The sequence below is a fragment of the Lagopus muta genome, chromosome 1 (genome assembly GCF_023343835.1).
Source record: "Lagopus muta isolate bLagMut1 chromosome 1, bLagMut1 primary, whole genome shotgun sequence".
In the NCBI taxonomy this organism is placed as follows: domain Eukaryota; kingdom Metazoa; phylum Chordata; class Aves; order Galliformes; family Phasianidae; genus Lagopus; species Lagopus muta.
The window spans coordinates 178,896,574-178,923,162 of record NC_064433.1 but is presented as its reverse complement, the minus strand read 5'-3'; the positions used below and the strand labels follow the sequence as shown (position 1 = coordinate 178,923,162).

General features: G+C 37.7%; 1 protein-coding gene across 1 annotated transcript in view; it reads right to left on the bottom strand.

Moving 5' to 3' along the window:
• Window positions 1-26,589, bottom strand: part of CWF19L2 (CWF19 like cell cycle control factor 2) — a 63,004-nt gene that overhangs the window by 16,324 nt on the left and 20,091 nt on the right. The window contains exons 9-12 of the mRNA XM_048935155.1: window positions 25,472-25,568; window positions 24,501-24,590; window positions 11,238-11,363; window positions 9,882-10,019 (exon numbers count right to left, since the gene is read on the bottom strand). Of these exons, the coding sequence (XP_048791112.1) occupies window positions 9,882-10,019; window positions 11,238-11,363; window positions 24,501-24,590; window positions 25,472-25,568 (451 nt within the window). The remainder of the gene's footprint in view (window positions 1-9,881; window positions 10,020-11,237; window positions 11,364-24,500; window positions 24,591-25,471; window positions 25,569-26,589) is intronic.

Genomic DNA, 26,589 nt, shown 5'->3' with positions numbered 1-26,589 from the left:
GTCCCTCGTCTTTTGTTTCCCATATCACTTTGCTTTTTTGGGCCCATGGGCCACATCCTTCCCTCATAGGTGCACTCTACTTTCCAATTTTTCCTTCTCCTTTGGCAAGTAACGATTACCCAGAGAATACACAGGCAGCTTTCACCTCCTGCCACCAGGCAAAATGACACAGTCACAATTCATGGCATGCAATTGTGAATTTTCTTCCATCTATCTGACAGAGGATCTGTTTTCCAAAGCCAGGTGCAGTTTGGGCTTAACCAATAGAGACAGCATAATTATTCTGCTCACCCTGGCCAATGAAAGGTCTGCACTATACAAATGTTTAGGAATAATCAGGAAAGACACCCAAATTTAATGCAGGAGAACACAAAAATCATCCACTGGACTTTCATTTAGATGGCTATACTACAGTGTAAACGTGGCAGACTCCCAGGAAAAAAAATAAAATAAAAAAGACAGAGAGAGAGAGATATGTGATCATTCAGCACAGGAACTCAAGAAAATATTAGCATCTGACAATGCACTAATGAGAATGATTTGAGATGGAAAAGTTACAGTGTTGTGCTGCATTTGTTGATGAAATCTTCTTTAACATATTCTATTTATGTTAATTACTATATTACATAAATAATTTCCTTATATAATATTCATTTCATGCAACATTTGGGGTTTTTTTTCATTTTTACATTATTGAAGCCAGTAGGCATCTTGGCACGGGGCTGTTTATGAAAGTAACTCTCACAGATCTGTACTCAGCTCACTCCAGGTTTAGCCTCATTTTTCTGCCAACACATGTTCAGAAAACTGGAACTGTACGTCAGTTTAATTTTATATTGATTCTGTTTTTCTTACTGCTACAGTAAAACCCCTGGAGTCTTACACGCTGCTGGCAGCCTCCATTTTCAATCTGAAGTGTGCTGTGCCTCTTATCTCTCCCTCTGCTGGTAATGCTTGCTCTTTGGGTGCACACTGTGGAAAGAAAGCCCTACTAAAGGATCTAATACCATTGGAAAGTAAACCTCAAGTCACAGAACTCCTAATCAACAGGGATTACTCCTACATAATACACTGATTGCACCTTCCCCTCTTCAGATTTCCTCTGAAATTTTCTCTAATTCCATTAAATGCAATTAGCATGGTAGCAAAATATACCTGCATTTTTCTGATTTATTTTCAGCTTATTTTCTTGTTCTATTTTGTATCTAAGTGTTGAACTTCTGCTTCTGTTTTCTTTGACACAGTCACATTTAAAGTAACTTCCATGTAAGCTAATAAAAGTGCATCTGCTTGGAAAATCTGCAAAAAAACCTCTATAGATTGTATAAAATGTATCAGTTTGATTTTAAATTGCCATGGCAACGCTGACGTCTTCAACTTTAAATGACAGAGTTAATATTTGTGGAATGCTGCACTCATAATATATTTTGGGAAGCTGCAAAAAAGAATAAACTATTATTTTGGAATATAAACCTGAGTGACATAAGAACATGTCACCACACTTAAATTTAAACACACTGTTTACAACAAAATCACCATAGAAATAAGTCTATCTCATCTCAAAGTGTATTTGCTCAAGCTTTATTAAGAAAAAACTTCATCACGTTAATTTTGTTGGTGTAACTCCAACCTTCCTATGACCACAAAAACTGAGTTTGTAGGTTTAATTCAACAAACAACGCCACATACAGGCATTTCCCAAATTTCTCTTTCTAGTAAAATAACATGGTAAACACAGAGCTTCAAAGAATTCTTACATATCAACACAGAATTTTTGAGGTCTGTGTTGCTGACAGGAGAATTACGAGCAATTGTGATGAGTAAGGCAGTTCGGGCCATCTCTGAGCAATGGAAAGCCAAGCAAGAAGCAAACAACTCACTGCTGTTCAATGGTGAGGGAGCACACTCCTTGTTTCAGCTATTTGAAATGAAAACTGCACATTTTGCTACAATCACATATCAAGACAGATAAAACTTTATCTTCAAGCCACTGAAATGAAATGTAAGCAAAACAAAATACCTTCAACCTCAGAATGCAGTGTTCTGAAGTACAAATGATTAGCATGTAACCCTACAGTTATCCATGTCCTCAACTTTAAGGCACAAAACAGGCTGTCCTCTACAAGTCTCCACAGAATCACAGAATCACAGAATGGCCTGGGTTGAAAAGGACCACAGTGGTCACTTAGCTTCAACCCCCTGCTATGTGCAGGGTTGCCAACCACCAGACCAGGCTGCCCAGAGCCACATCCAGCCTGGCCTTGAATGCCTCCAGGGATGGGGCATCCACAGCCTCCTTGGGCAACCTGTTCCACTTCATCACCATCCTCTGTGTGAAAAACTTCCTCCTACTATCTAACCTAAACCCCCCCATCTCAGTTTAAAAACCATTCCCCCTCCTGCTATCCCCACCCACCCTTGTAAACATCCATTCCCCCTCCTGTTTATATGCTTCCTTCAAATACTGGAAGGCCACAATGAGGTCTCTTCATTATTACTTTATCTGGTATCCTTAGCATAAATCATAAAGAACACAAAACATTTACACAGATGTTTAACATGTGCTGCATCTACAGGGTTCCTCATTTTCCCAGGTTTTCTTTTCTAACCTAGCTCTCACAACTTGGATTCGGTTCCAATGAACAGTTTTAACTCAGTGTCTATGCAATACACACAGAAAGCTGCCTACTGCATTCAACCAAAGCCTAGTGGAACACAGAACAAGACAAATGGAATTTTTTCTCTTGGTTTTCTGTACTAATTTTTCTACACTACACCACATGCATGCTTACATCTTCAAGTGAATGTAAAAAGCAACAACGCACAGAGCTTTGTAAGGATGTGATAATGCCTGTTGACACTGCCCTATAAGGGCTGCCCCAGGTGAAGAACGAACAACTTTGTTACCTAACAGCAGCAGCATCCTGCATTCTTTCAGTTTAGCTTGTAAGGCACTTGCAGACTGTTATTTTTATTTATGATGATGAAAATGCAAATAGGTACAATAGACAGGTTTGCTCAGTAAGAGAAAAGGATGAGCCTGAAAGCAATTTGCCATTTTACAGATCCAAACCAAGGAAAGGCAAATTCCCTTTTTGGAAATCTATAATATCAGCACATTTCTTCAGTAAATCTGTAAATGAAGGCAGCATTACTAATGCCATTTTGTACTTTAAATAAATGTCTTAAGCATTTAAATTCATGTTATACAAATTGCTGCAGAGACTTTTAAATAAAATTAGTTCACGGCCAAAATTGAAATGGTCTGATGAGCAATACAAATTAATCTTTCTTACTTGCTTTTAGTAAAACTTAATCAAAAAGCAAAAAAAAAAAAAAAATCCAGAGTAGAATTTCTGCATCCAAATAAAAGGTAATTTCTATTGAGGCACTGTTCCAGAAATCAGTCTCCATACACCCACAAGCATCTATTGATGAAATGAAAGGATTACGTACGTTTTAACAGCATGAATTTGGGAAAATTGAACTACTTATAACAGTCAAGGGCAGAAGGAACTACAGAGAAGTTGCTTAAAGCTAACAGTAGTAAGAACTGAATACTTCACACATATTTTGTATTATCAAACTGTCAGTAACAAAAATACTTTCCCATTTATTTAATTTTTTTTAGCTTTTCTGTATCCTTTAGTCAGTAAGAAGCAGTAAGACGCAAATCTGCTTTCCTTGCTGAAGAAAGTAAAAAGCAGAAATACATCAACTTCAAACTTTCGGTTTTCTTTGGCACTGCAGTCAAATTTGGAAGAGTCACATTTTAAGGCCTGCTTTTCTACACCTATGGAAAAGATCAGTGTTGTGTATTCTATTCCCGTTACTTTAAAAAAATAAAAATAAAAAAAAAAGCTTCTTCACCACTGAAAATAAAAGATATGGGGATTTTTCATTATGTTTCTAAGTTTAACGTATTAGCATGCACAGGACAGCTGTGGCAGAGGTTGTATTTACAAACCAAGAGAACTGAAGTCCGTGCTAACCTGCTGCAAACAAAAACCAAAAAGTAGCAGGGCAAGAAAATGCGAAGAACAAGAGTTTTAGATCCAGTTCTACAATATGAAGAAAGCAAAGGCAAACTGATACACTGGAATTTGCTTTTCATCTTAATTTAAAACAACCAGCACGGACTTGGCATACCTCTTTTGTCTGATCTTGGGGAGCTCCTGAAAAAAGGAGACTTTATGGGTGGATAGATTTGTTAGGACAAGTATGGTTTGAGCACAACAGATATTTAGTCTGTGAAGCTGAACAGAAGTGAGGCATGAAGTAATGTCATATTGATCATCATTTTCTAATGGGATTGTAGTAAAAATGCACCCTGTCCTCACTCTCCAAAAGCAGCTGTCTTGTCTGTAGCACTAACTTCCTCTACCTGAGTAGTCACACCTAAGAAATCACAACAATAACCCAACAAAAGCAGTTCCGACGGGTAAGATGAATGAAATTACTCAGCAGATTTTTAACAGATAGGATCTCCTTTCTCCCATCCTATGCAAGATGTCATTTGCAGACCTTCAGCAGTTTCCTCCCATTGTTCTTTTGAAAGATGGCAGATTCATCTCTATGGATATGTTTTCTGCCCACAAGAAGAAAATAATTTATATGTGTCAAAGAATACCATGCCATCATACCAAAACTGACAACAGATGGTTGGATGCTGCAGCTCCTGCTGAACTCAAAAGCTCCTTGCTCAATTGACACAGGAGAGACTCAAGATTTTTTGAAGACTGTCTCACTGAGCTCCCAGATAACAACACAGATGTACAGTGAAGTACGGGCTTATAAAGTAAATACACAAACCCACACTTCATCCTAATGCTGACCTCATAATGCTGCCAAGAACACATTCTACCTAAAGATATGGAAAACTGAGTATGCCTACAGTCAGTTAATTTAAGATAAAGACACAATTGCCGCCGGTGAAAATCATCACATTTTGTGGAGATAAGCTATACAGAAATGATTAAACCATTTCAGAACTTAGCAGAGGAGAAAAACTAGAATGTATAATGCTCCTTGTTTACAAAAACCAACCAAAACCAATAATCTTTGAAACTTACATGTGAGATTGCACGGTACTGCAGGTCGTAGGCACCATGAATTATGATTTAGACAACTAAAAAAACATTGCAATTGTACACTTATACAGCAGAAAGCATAACTTCACCTTGAGCAGTAACTGACATGAAGATGTACTTCGAGCACCTGCTCTAGCTCATTTAGCCAGTAAGATGAATGAAATTACACAACAGATCTCCATCTTCCCTTAAAAGACTTAGCCGAGAGCAAGTCATGAAGGAACATGGAGATGCTGTACTGAGAGACATGGTGTAGTGGGAAATATTGGTGATAGGTGGACGGTTGGACTGGATGATCTTGGAGGTCTTTTCCAACCTTGGTGATTCTATGATTCTATGACTGCATGAAGCTCATTCTAACAAAACCACGTGAAGTAGTGCCTCTTTGTTTAGTAAGAAAAAATAACCACAGTACAGCTGATCCAAAGTCACTGCAAACTTCAGAGCCATCATAAACCAAAAAAAAAAAAAACTAAAAAAAAACAGATACATAAACCAGGAAGCACTCTTCCAACATTACTAAGAAATACTATCATAAAACAAATGAACAAACAAAAAAATAGAATGAAAAACACTGAACTCAGCTGTACACTGCACTGCACAGACTATTTTACATTGCAAAAATCGATCTCCAGCAATAGCTAAAATGTTTGGAGAAAAACTCCTACAACTGACACTCCTGCTACAAATCTGCAGCTCTCAGCAATTCTCCTAACGCGGAGGAGAACTCTCTCAGCATGTGGAAATCCTGTATTCGTATTTCCATATTCAATAATTACCAATGAAACTGCAGTTTCATTGCCATATCCTCTCTCCTCCTGCTCACAGTAACAGCCCCCAAAGTATCTTGTGCTCTACAAGTTCTACAGTTTCCTTCATTTACTGCTTGAATGAAAACCTCCATCATGTTAAGCATGATTTGATATAGAAGCAGTTGCTTTCTATGACAATTTTTATATTAATTGTCACTTCTTTTTACATACATACCAGTCGCCTTCTCCCCACCCAAGCTGAAAAAATGTTAAGGATTATTCAAATGCCCACCATTCTGTGCCTTTGACCACACTTGAGTATCCTTCAAGTATGGGAACATCACCAGTACACTATAGTAGTATTACACGCTTTAAGTTGGTCATAAATTCCCATCTTTCAAAATCCCCTAAATTGTGTTTATCTTTTCAGTCACACTGGTGCTGCGATGGTGTCTGCAGGCTCACAACTATTCTCGAATGAAACTAACAGCCTGTGGTGTTACATGCACAGCTGAGTTTTACCCAGCTTCATCATTCATTTAGGATGGGAGGTAATGACTTAAGTTGTAGTAAGGGAGGTACAGGTTAGATGTTAGAAAAAATTTCTTCTCAGAAAGAGAGGTGAGGCATTGGAACAGGCTGCCCAGGGAGTCATCATCCCTGGAGGCATTCAAGAAAAGAATAAACGTGGCAGTTAGGCTTAGAGGGCATGGTGGTGATGAGTTGACAGTTGGGCCGGATGATCTTAGTGGTCTTTTCCAACCTTATGAGTCTATGACTATCACCACTCTACATGCATCAGTCCTGACCTTCATCTGAATGAGCTGTCCAAATACCTATGATGGGATCTCTTTCTCTGTATTTTAGAGGTCTACAGCACAATCTTGTGTGCCTGAGCTAATTTTCTTAATTCCTTTTATACCCATAAAATCATTCAGCAGGCACTCAAAATAGGACAGATGACTCACACCACTCAAATACATACTTCCCTCCAGTGACTTTCTGAAGTGAATCTCAAGGAGCAGTTCAGATGTAAGCTCTAAAATGCTTTTTGTTTTGAATCCCTCAGTTTTTTACAGTGAGCTTTAGTTTTAACAACTTGAATAACTATGTAACAATAACAAAATGTCAGAAGTATCCCTCCTTCCAGATGGTTTCTGTGCATGTTGAACACAAGAGACTATTATGGAGCCCACTACTAACCTTCTTTTATAATAAAAATTAAACATTTATTCCTGCCTTCTCTTTTCTATTTAAAGAATGCAATTGCTGTTGCCATCCCTTGGTCCTCAGCACCATGGATGAATAAAGGCTGCACTCAGCAGTTCCTCATTCACCAATGTTATGTCTGACTGTTTCCAGATCACTTGAGTGAGGACCACTTGGTTTTAGTCCTTTGTCATTATTCCTCTCGAGCTCAAGTTTGGTTTTAAAATGACGGATTTTTATATAACTAAATTCCATTTCACTGATACTACTGAGACAGTTAATCATTTATTCTCCATGAATTTATTCCCTCATGCAAAGGAAACTCTTTGTAGTTGTAACCATTTATAGTTAACACTAGAATCAAGGACATCTAGGTTGGAAAAGGCCTTCAAGATCAAGTCCACCACTAAACCATGTTCCTAAATTCCACATCCACAATCTCTTAAAATACATCCAGGAATCACGACTCTACCACTTCCACAGGCAGCCCTCTTCAATGCCTAACCTTTCTAACCATGAAGAAATTGTTCATGATATCCATTCCAAACCTCTCCTGGTGCAACTTGTGGCTTTTTCCTCATGTCCTATCACTTGTCACCTGAGAAAATGCCTGAGAAAAGAGACCGACACCTTTCTCACTGCAACTTCTTCTCAGGTAGCTGTAGGAGTGACGTGGCCCCCCCTCAACCTCCTCTTTCTCAAGCTAAATAGCCCCAGTTCCCTCAATTGCTCTTCAAATGCAAGTACTTCACTAGTTCTTCTCTCAAGCAGGTACCTTTCCTGAAAGCTCTATTTACACCTCGATGGGTTCCTTTTTAACATAACATTTCTGCAGGCAGCATCCAGTGAGTTTAATCCCTGTTTTTTTATTTTTTACTTTAGCAGACTCAAAATATTGAGTCAATGTAATTCCCTCAAGATCCTTTTCAATCTTTCTTATCAAAGCTTACTTCTACAGCTTGCTGGGCTCAGGCTCTTTTCCATTCCTCTTACCTACATGTGGCAAGCACTTTACTTTTCTGTTCAGCCATATTTAGACTTATTTATAATAAAAGTTTTATCCCATTTTGGGAAGGCATTCTCCCCTTAAACTGTTTTGTCAGTGGCCTGTATTTGCAGTTAACATTTAGTGCTGGAATTTCTTAACAGCCTGCAAGCATCTTCTCTGCAGCAGAATTTCCAGGTCATAGCCTGAACCAGCAGTTGAATAGCAGGTGAAAAGGTGTGGCTAACCCAGAGAGCTCTGGTGTAAGCAATGCATGTGAGTGACTGGAAGGGCTGGAGCTTGGCTGCATTCCTCCTCACCTTCATTAATGGGTTAGAAGCTGAGGGAGCAGCATCTCTCTGGATAGAGACTGCACTCTGCTTGGGCTGTCGTTGGTAATTAGAAGGGGTGAGCCAATTTCCCTTCTTTTTTACTTGCTAATGCTGTGGTGCTTGTATCCTATTAGAAGGCACTATCATCATCTTCTTTTGCCACATAATACTTAAAAAAAAAGAAGAAAAAAAAAAACCAGATACACACATTTCTCAGAGAAGTCCAAATGGTCTTTTAGGTGCATTCAGAAGAATCCAAACAAATGAATATTTCTGGCTTTGGGAGCAATCACCATTAAGACTAAGATCTGATAGCTTCTTCAGGAGCTCCGAAGAGGGAGTTCTACTGATACCAAACTCAGCAAAAATGAATTAGTCTGGTTATTCTTTTCAGAGACATGAAAATATCAGTCCACAAAAATTTAAGCAAGCCTGTGAACTACTTTGTGGAAGCAGTCATGTGAATGCATCAGACAAAACACATGGCAAATTAAGCATGCTAATGGTAATTTCAGTTTCAATACTGATTTAGGAATTTACCTTCAATACTCAGATTTGAACCATTTATTTTAAAATCCAGCCACATATGTATATTTTTTTTCATAAACACGCAAAGCACCACCATTTCTCATGAAAGATACCTTGTCTAAAGAAAATAATTAAAGGAGAGAAGATAATACAAATAATAAGCTTTTTGAGTTATACACTGACTATTTCTCTTTGCTATTCTTATTAGCATATGAGAACAGTATGAAGTTCTACTGTGTCCTTATATTTTCATTCACTTTTCCACATTTGCATGGTGATGACATGTATTGTAAGTAACATCTTGCACAAGTAGAAGGGTTTTCAAGCAAAAGTTTTATATATTAGGTGGGTTTTTTTGGCAGGGAGGGTAAAGAAGGAGACAAAACAAGTCATTTTTGGCACCAACACATCTATTTAAAACTGGATCGTAAGGGCATTTCGCCCACTCCCCCCATGTCAGGATGCCAGTGGGACAGAATGAGAGGTACCAGAAGCAGCTGAATTAGATGCATAAACCACATTACTATCTAAAGCTCTGATAACCTCTCCAGAAGAACTTTGTGCCAGAAGGTTTATCACAACAGATTAAATATTTTCTACTGGACATTATCTGACTCTTTCAAGTAACACCATAAGAATGAGAAAATAAAATAACACCAAACAAATACAAAACCACTTTTATGGTACTCCCCTGGATTCTAAGCACTAAGAAAATGCTGCTCGTATTCATCGTTAATTCGGGGAAAACAGACTTTGCTGTGCATTTAAAAAAAATTAATGTACAGCACACTGAGAGAATTTATCTCAGAAGTTTAAAAGAAACAGGCAGAACAATCAGCTCATGAAGGAACTGAACCATCGTATGTCCTGCATGCACACAGGTTTCCATGACTTGAGAACATCAAAGCAACAAACCTAGCACAGTGAGACTTTATTGCCTTCTCAATACTTCTGACTGTAAAATGCTCATAAACCCTTGCCTTACCTTTGATGCCATACGCATGAACAACGCATTCTGATCTTCTGCTGTTCTCATTTTCTCATTTTTGACTAAATCCTGAAGGCTCATACTGTCATCATCCTGAAAATATCTTACTCTTTCTTTATCTACATGAGTCGTGACCTGGAAACAAACAATGAAAATAAATATTAATCTAGTGAGAAAGATCAAGTATGAAATTCAGACCCCAATAATTTCAGCAAGTTTAAAGAATGAGGGATCAAGCTAAACATATCTGAAACAACTGCACTTGCTACTTCATTTGACCTAAGGAAAGGAGGGTTTTCCATTTTCTTCGGTTGTTTCAGTATGCCTAGGTAAAAATACTGCCTACATCTCTTATATCCTCAGGCTGACAGAGCTTACCACTCTGGAAAGATGCAGAATAATTCACTAAAACAGCTCATCAGTTCACAAAGATGGAATATTTTAAACAATAATTTCCATTATCTATTTTTAAACTGCAGTTTAAAACAAACAAACAAACAAACAAACAAACAAGCAATTACAAACACTACTGAAAATTTGTATAAACGTGTATAAATTTGTATAAATGTGATAGCTCCACCATCTTAGAGTGCACAAAGAAACAGTTTGCCCTTCAGAGCAGAACTAAGCTAAATACTGAAAAAGGATATGGTAGGATATGGTCATTAACCACATGCCAAAGGTGGCATCTTTCCAAGACAAAACCAATAGGAGGATTACAAATAATTCCTTATCCCCTGTATATTTCACCCCTTCATAGCATTATTGCAAACTGATCTGTCTTACCAATCAAGTACATACTAGAAATATAGAGATACTGGATGCTCCCCCAGCCCCAAGATCAAATAGTTTACCATTGGCAAGCAAATATCCAAATTATAAAATGCTGCTCCAGCTTCCAAGATTCACGCACTCCAAACACTTTTCTGTTAAGGTTAGGTCATAACTTTTCTTACCATCAGCAGCATTTTTTATCAGGAAAAAAGGGAAATTAGTCACGGACACTATCTTAGAAGTATTCAGCTCTGCTAGACTTTACTATTTACAAATAATATGTAACATAAACTACTTAGCTAAGAGACTGTAAGAATTTGAAAAAGAGAAAAAAAGACATTTGATAATACATTTAAATAAGCCTTAGAGTGGTCCACAGGGAAATGTAAATCTGAAAATAAACTTAATATACACTTAATAAATATGTACTCTATCACTTAATTACAATCATCATCTGAAGGGAACTTTTAACTACCTATTGACATTCTGATAAGACACATTGACTATTGCATCATACAAGTGCATCTACAAAATCATTTTTGAATTATACTCCTTAATACTCACTTCTATAAAACTTACCATCTTTCTCTTTCTCCGTCCTCCTTTAGGCTCCTGTGGCTCAGTTGACGCAGTCACAGGCCATGCCCTTCCACTCTGATCTGTTCTGACAAGGATCACTTGCTCATCTTCTTGATGACTTGAGGCCTGTAACAGGTTTTAAGATATACTTTAAAACAGAGGACAAAAAACAGACAAAAAACAAAAGAAACACCTAATCCCACATTAAATAAACAATTTAAACCCTAAAGATTAAAGAACAAATTATTTTCTTTTTGTGTGTTTATTTTTAATTATAAGAAGGTACTATTACATTACACACAGTGAAAATGAACAGGATATTGAAAATGTATCCAACCAGTCAAGTCCAGAGTAAACATGTTTTTCTAAAAAGAATTAATCTTCTATTCTTGGTTCTTTCTCATAAAACCTCATTCCCAAAAGGAACACAATGCTTCTGAATACTTCAACAGAGAATATTAAATTAATTTATACAACCAACCCAATGGTGTTCTCCTGAAAAACATCTGTTGTTCTGAACATTGTTCAGAAAAATAAGCACTTAACTTTCTGGAACAAAAAAAAAAAAAAAAAGAATAAAAAATAAAAAATAAAAATGTGAGAGCTTCTTGATTACACTAGACAACAAAGATATTTAGGGAAGAGATGATGAAATTAGAGCAAAAAGGGGACATCACTAACTCTGGTGATAATAGGACAGCCTTTGTCAAGTCGTATAAGCAACCTTATTAATCTCAATTTGAAGCTACCTTCCACTGTCCAACTGATGCATCTACTTTACATGTGCCATTCCTCCCTAACAAAAGCCTGTTCCAGAAACCCCAATCAAAACAGAAAGTTCTGGAGTATGCAGGCTCAAACAGCTTATATTTCACAGGAATAGGCACACAGAGGTAGAAGCTGTGGAGAAAAAAAACTGTCTAGATATACTAAACTATCCACTTCTGTACCACCAAAGGCAGACCTCACTTTTGGCACTGCAAATCAAGCTGTCCACGGCTGACCTGGCTCGAATAAGGATGGAGAAGAGGAGCACTTTGCATACACCACTTTTTCAGAACAGTTGTTTTCTCTCTCCTGGGAAGGACCAGGGGAAAAGAGGTGATTAACTGCAACAGGGGAAAAAGGTTGTGCATCTCTAGATGAAAAAAGACAAGTACAAGAAGATGAAGAAAGACTATAGAATGAGGGGAATAGAGCAGGATGTACTATTATTAGTTGTTATCCAACTGATGACAGATGCAAAAGGAGTGTTCTATGTATGACAAGCAGGTAACCAGTACAAAGAAGTCAGGTAAAGCCACCAGGGCAATAAATTCCAACCGGCTCCCATTTACATAACATGAGATAATGCTGAGGACAAACATTAAGGTGTAACACACTGAAGTCAGCACCTACAGGGTTTGTCAGTCTGGTTTTTTTTTGTTCAGAGTGTCCTGACACAGGACACAGAGACTGACCATGACATCTTTAGATTTAATATTCCAGAGAACAGGACAAGGCACAAAAGACAGTAATCCTCAACTTCAGAAGTTTTTTTAAAAAAAGATAATAAAAATGGTGAAGTGCTCCACCCAAGGGAAATTCAAGGGCGCGTATTATGAACAAAGATGAATCCAATACATCAGATGTGCCAGGCATGATTATCCTGAAGATTAAAGCAGTTACTAGAGCTGAAGACATCCTTCAGAAGGCAAACTCTTGTCTAAATATAACTTTGAAAAGTTTTAAATATAAACTGTAGAAGTATATTGTACCTTACGAAAAAAAAATGCAAGGCAAAAATTCATTTGGAAGAGGCTCTTATTAATACACAAATTATTTCTCAACTTCAGAAGTAGAAAGCTTTCTGATGGAAAAATAGGAAATGATCAGGTGGCTACTGCAGTATGAAAAGATGAAAAATGAATTAAAAAAAAAAATAGTGTTCCTTTTCCACTTCAAAAAATAAAAATAAAAAAAAAGAATCATTTTCAAACCAAAATGTCAGAAAAGTTTTTCAAGAAAGCTTCCATAAAAAATGATTGTCTCTGGAGTTTCTAAAACAATTCCAAAGGATACATCCACATACTTGGCACTCACTGTATCACTTACGTAGGACTCAGTACAAAGACAGCAGATACAAAGACCACCACAAGCTCTGCATTTTCACCAGCTATGAACAACAGCCTGCATGCCATTCCCTAAAAGCCTTCACAGGTGCAGGTGACACACTGCTGCTGTCACCACAGCTGAAACACACCACGTGCCACCTCACTGTGCTCACACCGACTGCTTGGCCTCCACAGACATTCAGCAAGCGTCAGTGAATGTCAATGGGTGCCATGTTTTCCACATGAAGGAACTGGGAGACACCTTTGCTACATAGGCACTCCCACCTCAGGTGCCATTTTGTCAGACTGTCCCTCTGCTGCCATCTGTTGCACAGCAACAACATAATACAACATTGGTGGGAAGTTTCAACCTCTACTGCCATACCACCAGCATCTTTCTGCCTCTGACATGGTGGGCCAACATCATAAAATAGGAGGCATCTCTTTCAGAGCAGTCCTTGTGCTATTAAGGTTTGTAAGGTGAAGTAATGACTCTTAGCAGAGCCAGTCTTTTCTGAGGAGCTTAAAGGCATGCAGTTATCTAGCTGAAAGAGCATGCTGAGAACTTTTATCTGTTGAACTATTGTCAGTTATCTCATTAACTCTGGAATGCACCACCAAATCTCATATGTAACAACCACTAGCATTCTTTACCCCCTGCTCTCATATCTTCTGTTGATTTTCAACTTTTTGCATTCCCCTGACTATATGACACAGTATATGCTAAGACCCGTTTGTCACAGCACAAGAGTAATGACTTTCCTTCCTTCTCACACTCCACGAAACCATCCAGAAGACTTTACAAATATTCCCAGGAACTGCACCATCTTTCAGAAAAGAGGCATTAATTATCTTCTTGTGCTTTATATAGAGACACACTTTGAGAATAGATTTTGCTTCTGTTTTAACTTGCTTTTAGAATCTAGAAAGCATATTTATCCCTTCATAAAGTGGCATGGCATTCCGTGCTGTTACAAAGCTTACTTTAAATCTCTCAGCTTTCCAAATGACTTCAACTACATCACACTATGTTATAAATACAAAATAGATGGCTATATCAATGTATTAATTTTTCCTGAATAGTTATTGCCAGATAAATAACATCTTAGAAGTACAATACAAACTTTTAAAATACATGTTGAAGTAGATTAAATATTATATATACTATTATATGTTAAAGTTGAAACTGCAGAAGAGATTCAGTCCCCATTCCTGAGCCATGTGATGATCAGTACACAGGCAATGCAACTTATAACCCTAACAAGCAACGTTTGGGTGAATTTACTGAACTAGACTGTAATTCTTTGTTGCCATTAATGAAGGAACATGAATTTCTAGTTCAGGCCAATTAAACATGCAAAGTACAAAGCAGTTCTCAAAAATATACAAGACGTTACAGAGTAATTAATACCCAAGTGAATGAAACAATGAGAAAGATAAATGCTTAAAATTAAACAATAAAATGCAGTTCAATAGAAGATTTTTTAACTCTCCTGAGATGCTGTCTGTTCCGTAATCTAGTAAGAGGAAATGGAAAAAGCTCTGCCTCCATATATGCAGGGACATTCAAGTGCCTAAACAAAGGGAGGGCCATCATCTGAGACAGTATCCGCTTAATTGGAACTGGGCTTCAGTATTAGCAGTTAGAAGAATAAAATACATTTTAAGAGGCAGCACACTGCAGGATTGAGAGCTGTGCAAGCTAGGAAAAGCAAACTTTTTTTTTTTAATTACTGAGCAAACAAAAAGCTGTAGACTGTGTGAAACAATTTGTCTGCACATCCTCACTAAGCGCTACACTGGAGTGGGACGGGCACAATGTAACAAGGGAAATACAAAACTTGCCAATGTCTTCAATACAGACAAACCACAACCACCACACCAGCTCTTTGCTTGCAGAAAATTAGGTGCTGAACTAATTTGTTGTATAACCTGTTTATTTCTCTTACAGTCTATGGCCAGTGGAAATGCCTTGAATCCATTATCTCTAATTGGTCTAAGGATTTCTCAGCATGCCGGACTACAGCTAGCTGTTTCTTCCATCCTCTGTCTCCTATTATTTTCAATCGTTTTCTCCATTTTCAACTGATCTTTTTCTGACTCCTCAGATTGTGATTACGCACAATCATTTGAGTTTCCAGAAGGATGTGGCAGCCCTGCTCAGGCTCAATGGTTACTTTATTTGTAACCATTTTTATGAGTAGAGCTCACCAGTGTATTCATTGCTCTGAGTGCCCATTAAGTAAGTTTCAAAGTACCCAGGCTACTCCTCATTTGTTATGAATACCTGAACCACCCACTTCAAAGGTAATAGCTAATAAATTGACAGATATAGCATTCTCATAACAAAACCCAGGTTTGCATCTCACAACAAGAAGTTAAAATGGTCACAGGTCCATACAGCAGACCATAGTATAAAATATCCATCTCTGATTTGGGTTCCTACAGAGAAGAACAAAAGAAAGGAAGATGAAGGGAAATAGCAGAACGAGGAAGTAAGAGCAAGCTTCAGCCCAGGTTAGAATTCAGTGTTTTGGTAAACCAATAATCAGCATCAGCGATCAACTTCTAGAAGTACCAGATGAATGCTTAAAGATTAAAAAAAAAAAAGGTATTGTTTTTTGTTTTGTTTTGTTTTAATGAGATGAAGAATAATTAGCAACTTGCATTTAATAAAGGAGAAAAAGCAGAAAATCTAACACAGGCTGTAACACCAGGCCAAAGTATCCAACAGAATATCTTTATTAGGTTCTGCTATGTTTATACATAAAGCGTGAGATGAAAAAAAAACAACGTAGGTCCTAATTCATAAGTGGAAGCATTCATTATTACAAAAGGATTAGACACACAACTGCTAATTTATCTCTTTTTTAATCCAGTTAGTGACATCAGTTAATAACATGTTATGTAAAAATGCAATTTTGTCTTATAAAATTGTTTGCCCTTTAAATTCAATGTTTTGTTCTTGTATTCTGAAAAATGGAATTTTATCTAAACTGCTCATTGCTCAGAACAACAAACCTGACCGCCTTGTTCATTTCCTCTTGATACTGAACGCCTCCAATCAACCCTGCATTCAACAGTTGTTCTGTTTGCCCTCAATACTCAGAGCATCTTTGAGATAAGGTTATCAGAATAACATCTCATGAATAGAATGAACAAGCATACAGCCTAAAATCAAAATCAGAAGGCTTTGTATTACCAGCTTCTGGAATTAAGATTAGGACTTAGAAACGTTTACCCGACAGCAGTTTGCACTACGTCCTGTAATGAGAGCCTAACAGGGAAAACTGAAGAGATTAAGCCTAGGAAGAACAATATCAGATGTTAGCAAGCCATATAACCTTGCAAATATAGTTCCAGTAAAAGGTTTGAAGATGCAGTTCGATATTTCAAATTGCTAGCTGTATTTTGAAAGAGTCTTGTAAACAACATAACTGCCACTGCAGCATGGGATGTAGAAAAAGGAAATAAAAACAGTAATGACTAGGCACATTGTTTCTATAGCAAGAACATCAGATACAAAACATAAATACACAGACCATAAAAAGAAAGGTCTTGCAGCATATTGATTCTTCAGGCTGCAAATTTCTGTTTCATCTTACCAAAGACAGAAATGTAATATAAGACTCAGAATGCGATAATGTACTGAAACTAGTATGATATTTTATTTCATTTAGCTACTAATACAATTTCTCCTGTACTTTTTAAATACAAAATTCAATTTCCTGAAAATTACATTTAGGAAGTTAAGAAAGTTTGTCTTAATATGTTTTTGTAGTATAAAGAATTGTTTAACCTTCTGCAGCTGACATGAACAAGAGTTTTCAGGAAATACTCTCACCAGAAGCTGCATATACCTATTATTTTTTAAAAGTCACTCTAATGCTGTTAAAGTTCTTCTGCAAACATATGCCTACTTTATTATTCCTTGATCTAGTTACAACTATTCAGCACGCTGTGTGAAGAAAAGCTTTTGCTGAAGACACAATGGCACAGCCATCCTGCACAGGAGATTCACGTGTGATGGAACAGCACCAATTAGAAATTAAAATGCACTGAGAACATTTGAGATGCAGCTGGCCAAACTCTATTTGCTACTGTACCCCACATTATCTGAATCTCCAAATGAAATCACAGATTTTTACTGTATATTTAGCAAGGGTCATTAGACCCCAACATCCTAAGTCTCACACACGTGTTTCAGATGTATTCTTCCAAGAGTTTTAAGTAATTTTTAAACAGCCCTCTATCTAGATAAGTCAAAGAGATTTACTACAAGTGAATTTAACTTCTACACTGGGTATGGCATAATGAAAGGCCATTCAATTCCATAAAATTAAAAAATGTTACAGGTAAGCTTTGATAAGCAAATATTTTTACTGCATAAAAATAAATCACTTCTATATCCTCCTCTATTCTCAAACATGAAATTGAACACGATGGCACACCTGCAATTTCAAATGTTAATTTTAAGGGCTTGGGGTGTCGTTGTTTCATTTTTCTAAACATCACATCTGAAGTACTGACTGTATTTCACCCCTCTTTCCTGTCGTGTTCACACTTATTAACTACTGCTTAAGTCTTATGCTCATAAAACCACACTTGTATACTACATTCTTGATACTATAAAGATTTTCACTCCAAGATAAAAGGAGCTAAATTAAGAAGCATCTTTTCCTTCCCTTGTAACATTCCTTCCATCTGTGAGATGTGTAATGGGCTGGAAAGTGTTATCATTGCCTGGAGGCAACAGGTTGCCTAGAAAAAAAACGTCTCCCTTAAAGCAGTACAGCGTTAGTCAGATACATATGGTGAAGTGGAATACAATGCCTGCCACAACTCTAGGGATCTAACTGCTCTAGGGATACCTTGTCCAACAGTCTTCACAGAAGCACCACACATGCTTCATCAGAAAAAAAAACAAACAGATTTTGAGTTTTTTGCTCTATATTGTAGAAATATAAATCAGATGTTTTATTCCTTATAACTTAAATATAGTCATTGAATGAATCATATCAGACTGAAGGCAGCTGCATTTTCACAGAAAACTGTTATTCAAATGAAGATTGACTATGCTGCAGTCATTCATGTTTTCCTTACAATTTATCTCAAGTGCGTAATAGAAAAGTCAGTATTTGCTTTTCTGCTTTTCAGAACCTCACTCTCACCTTTTAAATATTCTCTGATAGTATATATTCTACCATGCTGTTTTGCTTGAAGAACCACCTTTTACTTTTCACTCAATTTTGTATTCCTTTTTGTATTATAAACACAATTCATCATTATTAAAAACTGTCTCTAGCAATCACCCAGCAGAGATTACTTTCTGTTTCCTGCATACTGATTAAGTGCTATGGAACCCAATAACAGGCTTAGGGCTCAGAAGGGGTCTTTTCGTTCATTTGAAATTTCCTCAAAAGGCACAGCTATTTTCAACTCCAAGTACAAGATGTATATAAGATTTTTATAAGATGCAAACACACTTCCTTCATCCATCACCACGAAAAGAATCCTAGATTTACCTAAATTTGTACTGTGTCAGTGTATTTTCTGATTAAAAAAACACAAACACAGTTAAGCAAATTTTTAGCAACACAAAAGCAGAATATTTTTCATTGAGCAGATTTGACTAATTCTTATGCAGGAACAGTACTAAAGCAAGTGTGAAAAAATAGAAGTTACTTTTTAAATACTGAAGCCTTCACAATTTTCTGCTGTCTTTACATACAGTAAGCACTCACTGTCCTCACCTATCCTAAAGCAGAAACACTGGCACAGCAGTCTTCATTACAGTTTCAGTAGGGTTTAAATGGCCATAAAAAAATTAAACACAGGAATTTGAACATAAGCACCACTTAATTCCATCTAAAATTAAAATGAAAGTTAGCCCAAATGCTGCTTTGGCATATTCACACAGTTTGTTCCTGGTTTTTCAGCTTTTTTGTGTTGGTTTTTTTTTTGGTTTTTTTTTGTTTTTTTTTTTTTTAATTTCCATTGACTCTGAAGGTTTCCTTGTGCTGAAATGTAAAGACAAAACAAGCTACATTTTTAATCCACCTAAGCCTTTCTTTGTTTATATAGTGTTGCTGTATACATGCAGTTCAAATCTAGTGCAGTCCAACATCTCTCTCACTGGAGCTGACCACACAAAGCCAGCCAGGCATTTTGCAATTAGTGCATGTAGTCACAGCCTTGCCATTAATGTCACATGCAGTCTCCACCCCAGGAAAACTACAGAATCACAGAATCACCAAGATAGGAAAAGACCTCTAAGACCATCCAGTCCAATCATTCACCTACCACAAATATTTCCCCTCTCAATCATGTCCATCAGTACAACATCTAAATGTCTATCAAACACCTTCAAGGGACAGTGACTCCATCACTTCCCTGGGCAGCTCATTCCAGCACCTGACCACTCTTTTGTAAAAGCAATTTTTTCCTCATACCCAACATGAACCTCCTCTGGCACAACTTGAAGTCACTCCCTCTAGACCAGGCTCTAGTTACGTGGGAGAAGATGCTGATCCACCCTGCCACAGCTCCTTTCAGGTAGTTGTAGAGAGCGCTAAAAGTCTCCCCCGGGTCTCCAAGCCTCCAGACTAAACAATCTCAGTTCCCTCAGCCACTCCCCATTAAGATTTGCATTTAAGATTAACATTTAGACATTAACATTAACATTAACATCTTAAATTAACATTTAAGATTTTTAAGATTTTAAGATTTGACCCCTCACCAGCTTCATTGCCCTTCTCTGGAAACACTACATGGCCTCAATGTCTTTCTTGTAATGAAGGACCCAAAACTGAACACAGTACTCAAAGTACGACCTCACCAGAGTTGGTGGTCACTTCCCTGCTCCTGTTGGCAGCGCTATTTCTGATAAAAGTCAGGATGCCATTGGCCTTCTTGACCACCTGGACACATTGCTGGCTCACGGTCAGCCTAGTGTTAACCAACACTCCCGGCTCTGTTTCTTCTATACAGTCTTCTTGCCACTCTGCCCCAAGCCTGTAGCATTGCCTGGGGTTGTTGTGGACCTGGCACTCAATCTTGCTGGCCAGCTATACAGCCTGTCCAGATCCCTCTGTAGGACTTTGCTACCCCCAGGCAAATCAACACTTCCTGTCAACTTGGTGTGAGGTGTGATCTGCAATCTGCAAAGTTACTGAGGGTGCATTCAATGCCCTCACCCAGACCATCAATAAAGATATTGAAGAGGACAGGCCCCAGGACCAACCCCTGGGGAGCACCACTCGTGACTGGTCTCCAGCTGGATTTGACTCCATTCACCACTCTATGAGCCTGGCCATACAGCCAGTTCTTTACCCAGTAAAGACTGCCCCTGTCCAATCCACAGGTTTTCAGCTTCTTCAGAAAAATACTGTGGGAGACAGTGTCAAAGGCTTTGCTGATGTCTAGGTAGACTATGTCAACGGCCTTTCCCTCATCCACTAGTTGGGTCAGCCGGTCGTAGAAGGAGTTGGTCAAGCAGCACCTGACTTTGGTGAGTCCACACTGGCTGAACCTCATCCCCTGGTTGCCCCCTACATGCCATGGGATATCCTTCAAGGTGATCTGTTCCATAACCTGGCACTAAGGTCAGGCTGACAGAGCTGCAGTACCCCAGAATTATGACCCTGCTTATAGATGGGAGTCACACTGACAAGACTCCAGTTCTGAGACCTCTGTGGTTGACCAGGAACTCTGATAGACGGTGGAAAGCAGCTTGGCAATCATTTTTCTTTTCTTTTTCACCCCAGTGGCCAGGTCAAGTTCAAGCTTGGCTTTTGCCTTTATAATTTTCTTCCTGTATATCCTAACTCCTTATTCTTATTCTGCCTGAGTTGCCTGTCCCTGCCTCCACAGGAAGTTAATCCTATTCACTGAAAGTCAGGCTTTCAGTGTTCAGTGTTTAGAGTGCTTAACCTTGGGCTGCTATTCTGATCTAATTTCCTATTTCAGACTAGAAAAAATAGCATCATACTGTTTACTTAATGTTCTAATACAGAAAACAATCTGTAGAGCCGTTAAGGATACCAGACACTGACATATTCAGAGGTGTGAGGAGAACACACTCTAAAAAATCCACCTTTTAGTACAAGTCATTTTCTTGTCTAGCCTGGTGTTCTGTTTCATGGCCTTGTTTCTGAGGTGCTTTGCTAACTGACAGCAGCCTGATACACAGTGGTGTTCTCAGAGTCTTCCTGCTTACCACAGCACTGAAAACTTTTGTCATTTTTATGGCATATTCAGCTATCAAGTTTGATAAGATCAATGCTTAGCCCTCCTGATACCACTAACTGCAAAAACACTTATGATAGCATACTAGTTCAGAGGGTACTGAAAATAATTCATCCTCAAATTAGGCTTCTGATATGGATGTGGATACGTATTTAGGTATGAACTTCCCATGATGAAACTTAAAGCCATTCCTTCTCATCCTATCACTGCTACATGATGCCTCCTCTTCTCCAAACTAAACAATCCCAGTTCCCTCAGTGCTGCCCATAAGAACTGTGCTTACAGACCAGCACAGCTTCTCTGCCCTTCTCTGGACACCCTCCAAGGCCTCAGTGTCTTTCCTGTAGTGAACTACAATTTCTTGATCACTTTAAAGTGGTCGATAAAGAACTAGCACCACTTCACTTCAAAAAGAATTGATGCTGTCCTCTGCACAAACCCCAGTCACCCATGCTACCTCTTACGCTAGTATGAGTCTACTTTCAATCACACAGTAAAATGAATTGGGAAATTGATCCACGTTCAATTAATCGCAAAGAAAGAAAGAAAAAGATTAGCTGTGGAGATGCATTCAGAATTACCTTCACTGCTTTCTGAATTATCTCCCAAATTCCCTAACAAAAATGAAAACAAGGAAAGCAAAACCAGGTTTTGGTACCTTTCAGCACAACAATGGCAATGTTACTTCAAGGAACCACAGACCTACCTGAAACAAAATTCTTTCTGTTTGTTATTGGTAGTAGGCAAATACATCAAACTTCAGGATTGTTGAGGCATTCTTTTGGAAACCATTCCTGTGGAAACTGTTTCAGGTATTTAATTTGAATACCGATGTCTAAATCGATTGAGACCACCACTTGAACGGTCGATGCTACAGAAAGACTAATTGAAATACTACCAAATATATTTTCAGCTTCTTGCTACAAGATGGTTTCTGAACCTGTGAGTTGTTTATACACCAATGATTTGCAGGCCCAATACATTCTGCTTATGTCCCAAAACTTCAAAATCAATTTGAGCTATGCAACTGGTAAGATTACCTTGGCAACTTGGATAGGACTTAGGACTGAGCAACTATCAGCTTTGCAAGACTGCTCACACTTAAAAAACATCTAATATAAGTTAGCAATAACCAAAAAACAAACACTACCATGGCATATTCATAAAAGACAACACAGCAAAGCTTTAGAATGTCACAGAAGACACCCACTCCCTGGAAAGCAAGCCCTGGGCAATAATTAAATCTACAGTGACTTCATGTAAACAGCACCATTTTCACAGAGGCTGGAAGAGTCTGCCAATTTACAAGCCTAAGAAGCTGAGCAACATTACAGCAGGTTGTAATGAGGCTGGCCCTCTTCAAGCAAGGTGCATTTCAAGAGCTAACCATCAGCAGGATTATAGACACCAGCCCCAATGTATCTGTAAGGGACCATTCCCACTGGCAGACTCTGGAAAGATGACAACAGTAGGACTGTCAGCAGTCCTGACTCTCACAAAGATCATTTCTGCAAGATAGACAGACTAACAAAAGTATCACTGAGGTGAAGAGATCCGAAAAGCAAGCACATACATAATGGAATTATTTAAGATGCTGATCCTGGGCTTCAGAGAAAGCCAGCATGGGAAGCACAAGGGTAAATATTTTGCATCTAAGAGGCTTAAGGGAGGAAAGAGTCCTGTTTCTAAAATCCCTAAATCCACAGAAGCTCGTAGCAATCCCAACGCTACGGTGGTGCTCCAGAAGGTTTTGAGAGGCAAACAGGGGAGGCAGGAGGCCAAGTGTTCTGTTTTTTTCCCCTAACGTTTAAAGGAACACAAGACAGTGAATGTGCCTTCTAAGTCCCTAGATCCAACTGAAGTATATGTTACAAGAGTGCAAAACTGAAGATAGTCACACAAAAGATATAAGAACAATCATATAGAACTGAATAGTTCAGTGGGAAGATCATTGAGTCCAAACAATAACTACCTTATAGCAATAATTCATGAACAGAAACAACTAAGTCAGTAGCTTCAAGGTTTTCAGGAAACAAGCTTGAGTTTGTAGCCTAGCAAAGTCTATAATGTGTCCTTCTTAGTAAGACCTCTCCTAGACTACTCATGAATGTTTCAGATGCCAATCCAAGACTTACTAGAACCAGATCATAACCAGCCTAATCAGAAGGATGCAAAGCTCTTCTTTTTCAAAAGTTTATATTTCTGAATTCCCAAACTCTCATTTTTGTGAACTTAGTGCTTTTAAACATGGGGAGGAATCCCCAAATTGCAGAGCAGTATATCGCTTGGTAAAAGCAAAATCTATGACATCAATTGCTAAATATGTTTTCACTTTTTTTTTTTTTTAATTTTTCCCTTCAGGAAATTCATTTAGTATTAACATTTTGTATTTCTGCAATGATCACATGTTGTTAGCTTTAAAAATCCTTAAATTAAAAATTAAGATAAAAATCAGACTATGATTAATATTTAAGGGTGCTCAAAATTGTTAGTCTTAAGAATTTCCAAGTTCACCTACAGAGAGCTGTAAATTCAAGGCCTGAGATTTATTACTTTGACTGTCATGACGTAAAGACCACACATTAACTTCTATTTCAGACCTTCTTCCAGTGACAAGCAAACTATTAGTAAATGTAAAAGCTCTGAGATGAACACTTCCTGAAAAAATACTCAAATTCTGCTGACAAAATATGCATGATTTTTCACTATGGAACTGAGGTCAAACTGGACCAAAACATCAGTTTTCCCTAAAAATCTTCTCTCCATTATGACGACAAAGTCTACAAATGAAGGTACAGACCTTTCTTGCATGCCACACTTTCTCATTTTCCTGTGTGTATTTCATGTTCTCTCTGATATATCTGCTCCTTGCATTGTATCACATTAGCATTAAAAAAAAAAAAAAAGAATATTTTCCCCTTACCTCTCTGCGAGACTTCCCTGGGATCTGCTTCTGAGTCTCCTTTAATTTGCGCGCACTGTCAAGTTCAGCTTGAAGTTTTGAAGCCAATTCCTTCAAACAAAGTGGTAGCACTGAATTAGTTTCACCATTCTGAACTTACAGAAACCTGTCAGAAGTAACTATTCATTTCATTTATTTACATTTTATTACATTTTTTAAAACTCCAAAGACACAAACAGACTAAAGAAAGTGTCAATATAATTCACACAACTCTTTACTTTTTACGGAATGTGAATATAATTCACAAAACTCTTTACTTTTATTTTACGGAAATAAAATACAAATATTTGTTCAGACAAGATGCACTTGCAGTACAGAAATGCATATTGTAATAAAAACACCTGTAAATTAGGGTTTGTTTTTGTTGTTTAAAAACTAATTCAGAGTGAGTATGCAGAAAAAAAATGCATATTTAAAGTGACAGCAAAATTGCAGTGTCATCTCTGCTACATGATTTTGCAAAAAAAAAAAAAAAAAAAAAGTATTATAATTAAAGAATCACTCTCTTCCCACACACCTCTTGTATGCTTATTCAAAATATTCTTTATTCTGTTGCTGTCAGGCTAAGAGAAGTAAGCCACGCTTGTGTCCAAACTTCCATTTGAACAACACTCCTAAAGGACCGCCTATAAAACATCTGAGTCACCAATACTAATTCCTCACAATCCTGTAACACAGCTACGTTAATTCAGAGGCACATTTTTTTTATCTGTGTATTTCTGTTACAGAAATATTCTATTTAAATGAAATATTCTATTTAAGTTGTACTTAAAAGTAGTATCATCAAATCTTACATTGATTTGATTTCAGATCAGATTTCAGAGAACTTCATTTGCTCAGAAAATATACTTCTATTGTTCATGTGGCTCCTTAAAACTAAAGCACTGCGTGCAAAATTGCAGTAAACTGTCACAATTTTTCAAAAACATTACCATGTTTCCCATGAGCTCAGCTTTCACAATCCTGGCTCCCAGTTTGTTCATCTCATCTTCACTAAGGACCCGAGGCGGCTCATCCTCTGATGGATGCCTGGAAAATAACATCAGCATTAGACCTACACAAAAACAATACTGTATTCACCTGTAGAATTATTGTACACCTACTGCATTGGCACATGCACTCTTACTGTCAAAAATAATAACAACATTCTATGGAAACATTCCTGCAGTCAGAAGTTGTCACTGTTATAATGACTCTCTTTTATAAAGAACACTACCACTATTATTGCCTCTAAAACCAAAAAGCTGAAAGAAATTTCATGAGTTATGTTTTCTTTTAGTTCTGAGTTCATTAAAATGAGAAGCACTATCCAATGAACACTTTCGCAGCATAAAAATCAGTCAAGAGCCAGCACTAGGTATAAGACAGCAAAAAGCAAAGAAAACAGCAGTAAAAAGAGTAACTTAAACCCACTTTGTAGCCATCCTTTCTGTCTTTGGTCACGCACCTATTTCCCAGTTCTCCTGTGGCCTTCCGTCTCTTGAAGACTACTCCTATGCTTGTATTTATCTGCTCACAGCATCATCTCTGTAACAATGCTGTGGCTTGAATGCTGCCAAGGATGGCGACTCCACCACCTCCCTGGGCAGCCCATCCCAGTGCCTGAGACCTCTGAGAGAAAAAGTTTTTCCTTATGTCTAAATTTGTCTAATTTGTAACATATGAAATGCTCCTAGGGAAGCTACTGGCGCTAGCTTCTTGGGATAATAAAGAATACCACAAAGAGTAACTGTAAAAAGCCATCAAACGAGTTTCACTTTTTTTTCTCTAACCATAAAACAGCCTTCAAACAACAAACTCTGAATACAAAAGAGCTAATAAAAGTGATATAAAAATCCAGCTATGATATCGGTCCCTGCTATTAAAAGGAAGACTGAATTCACTCACAAATCAATACAATTAAATCCCATAGGAATTGAAGAGTGGGAGAATGGCAGGATTTTGAAACACAATTTTTACCCCTGCCAAATTACCCCTTACTTTTATCTTTGCCTTGAAGATGTCCAATCCAAAACACAAAAAGTCAACAAAACTCAAAAGGCCACAAAAA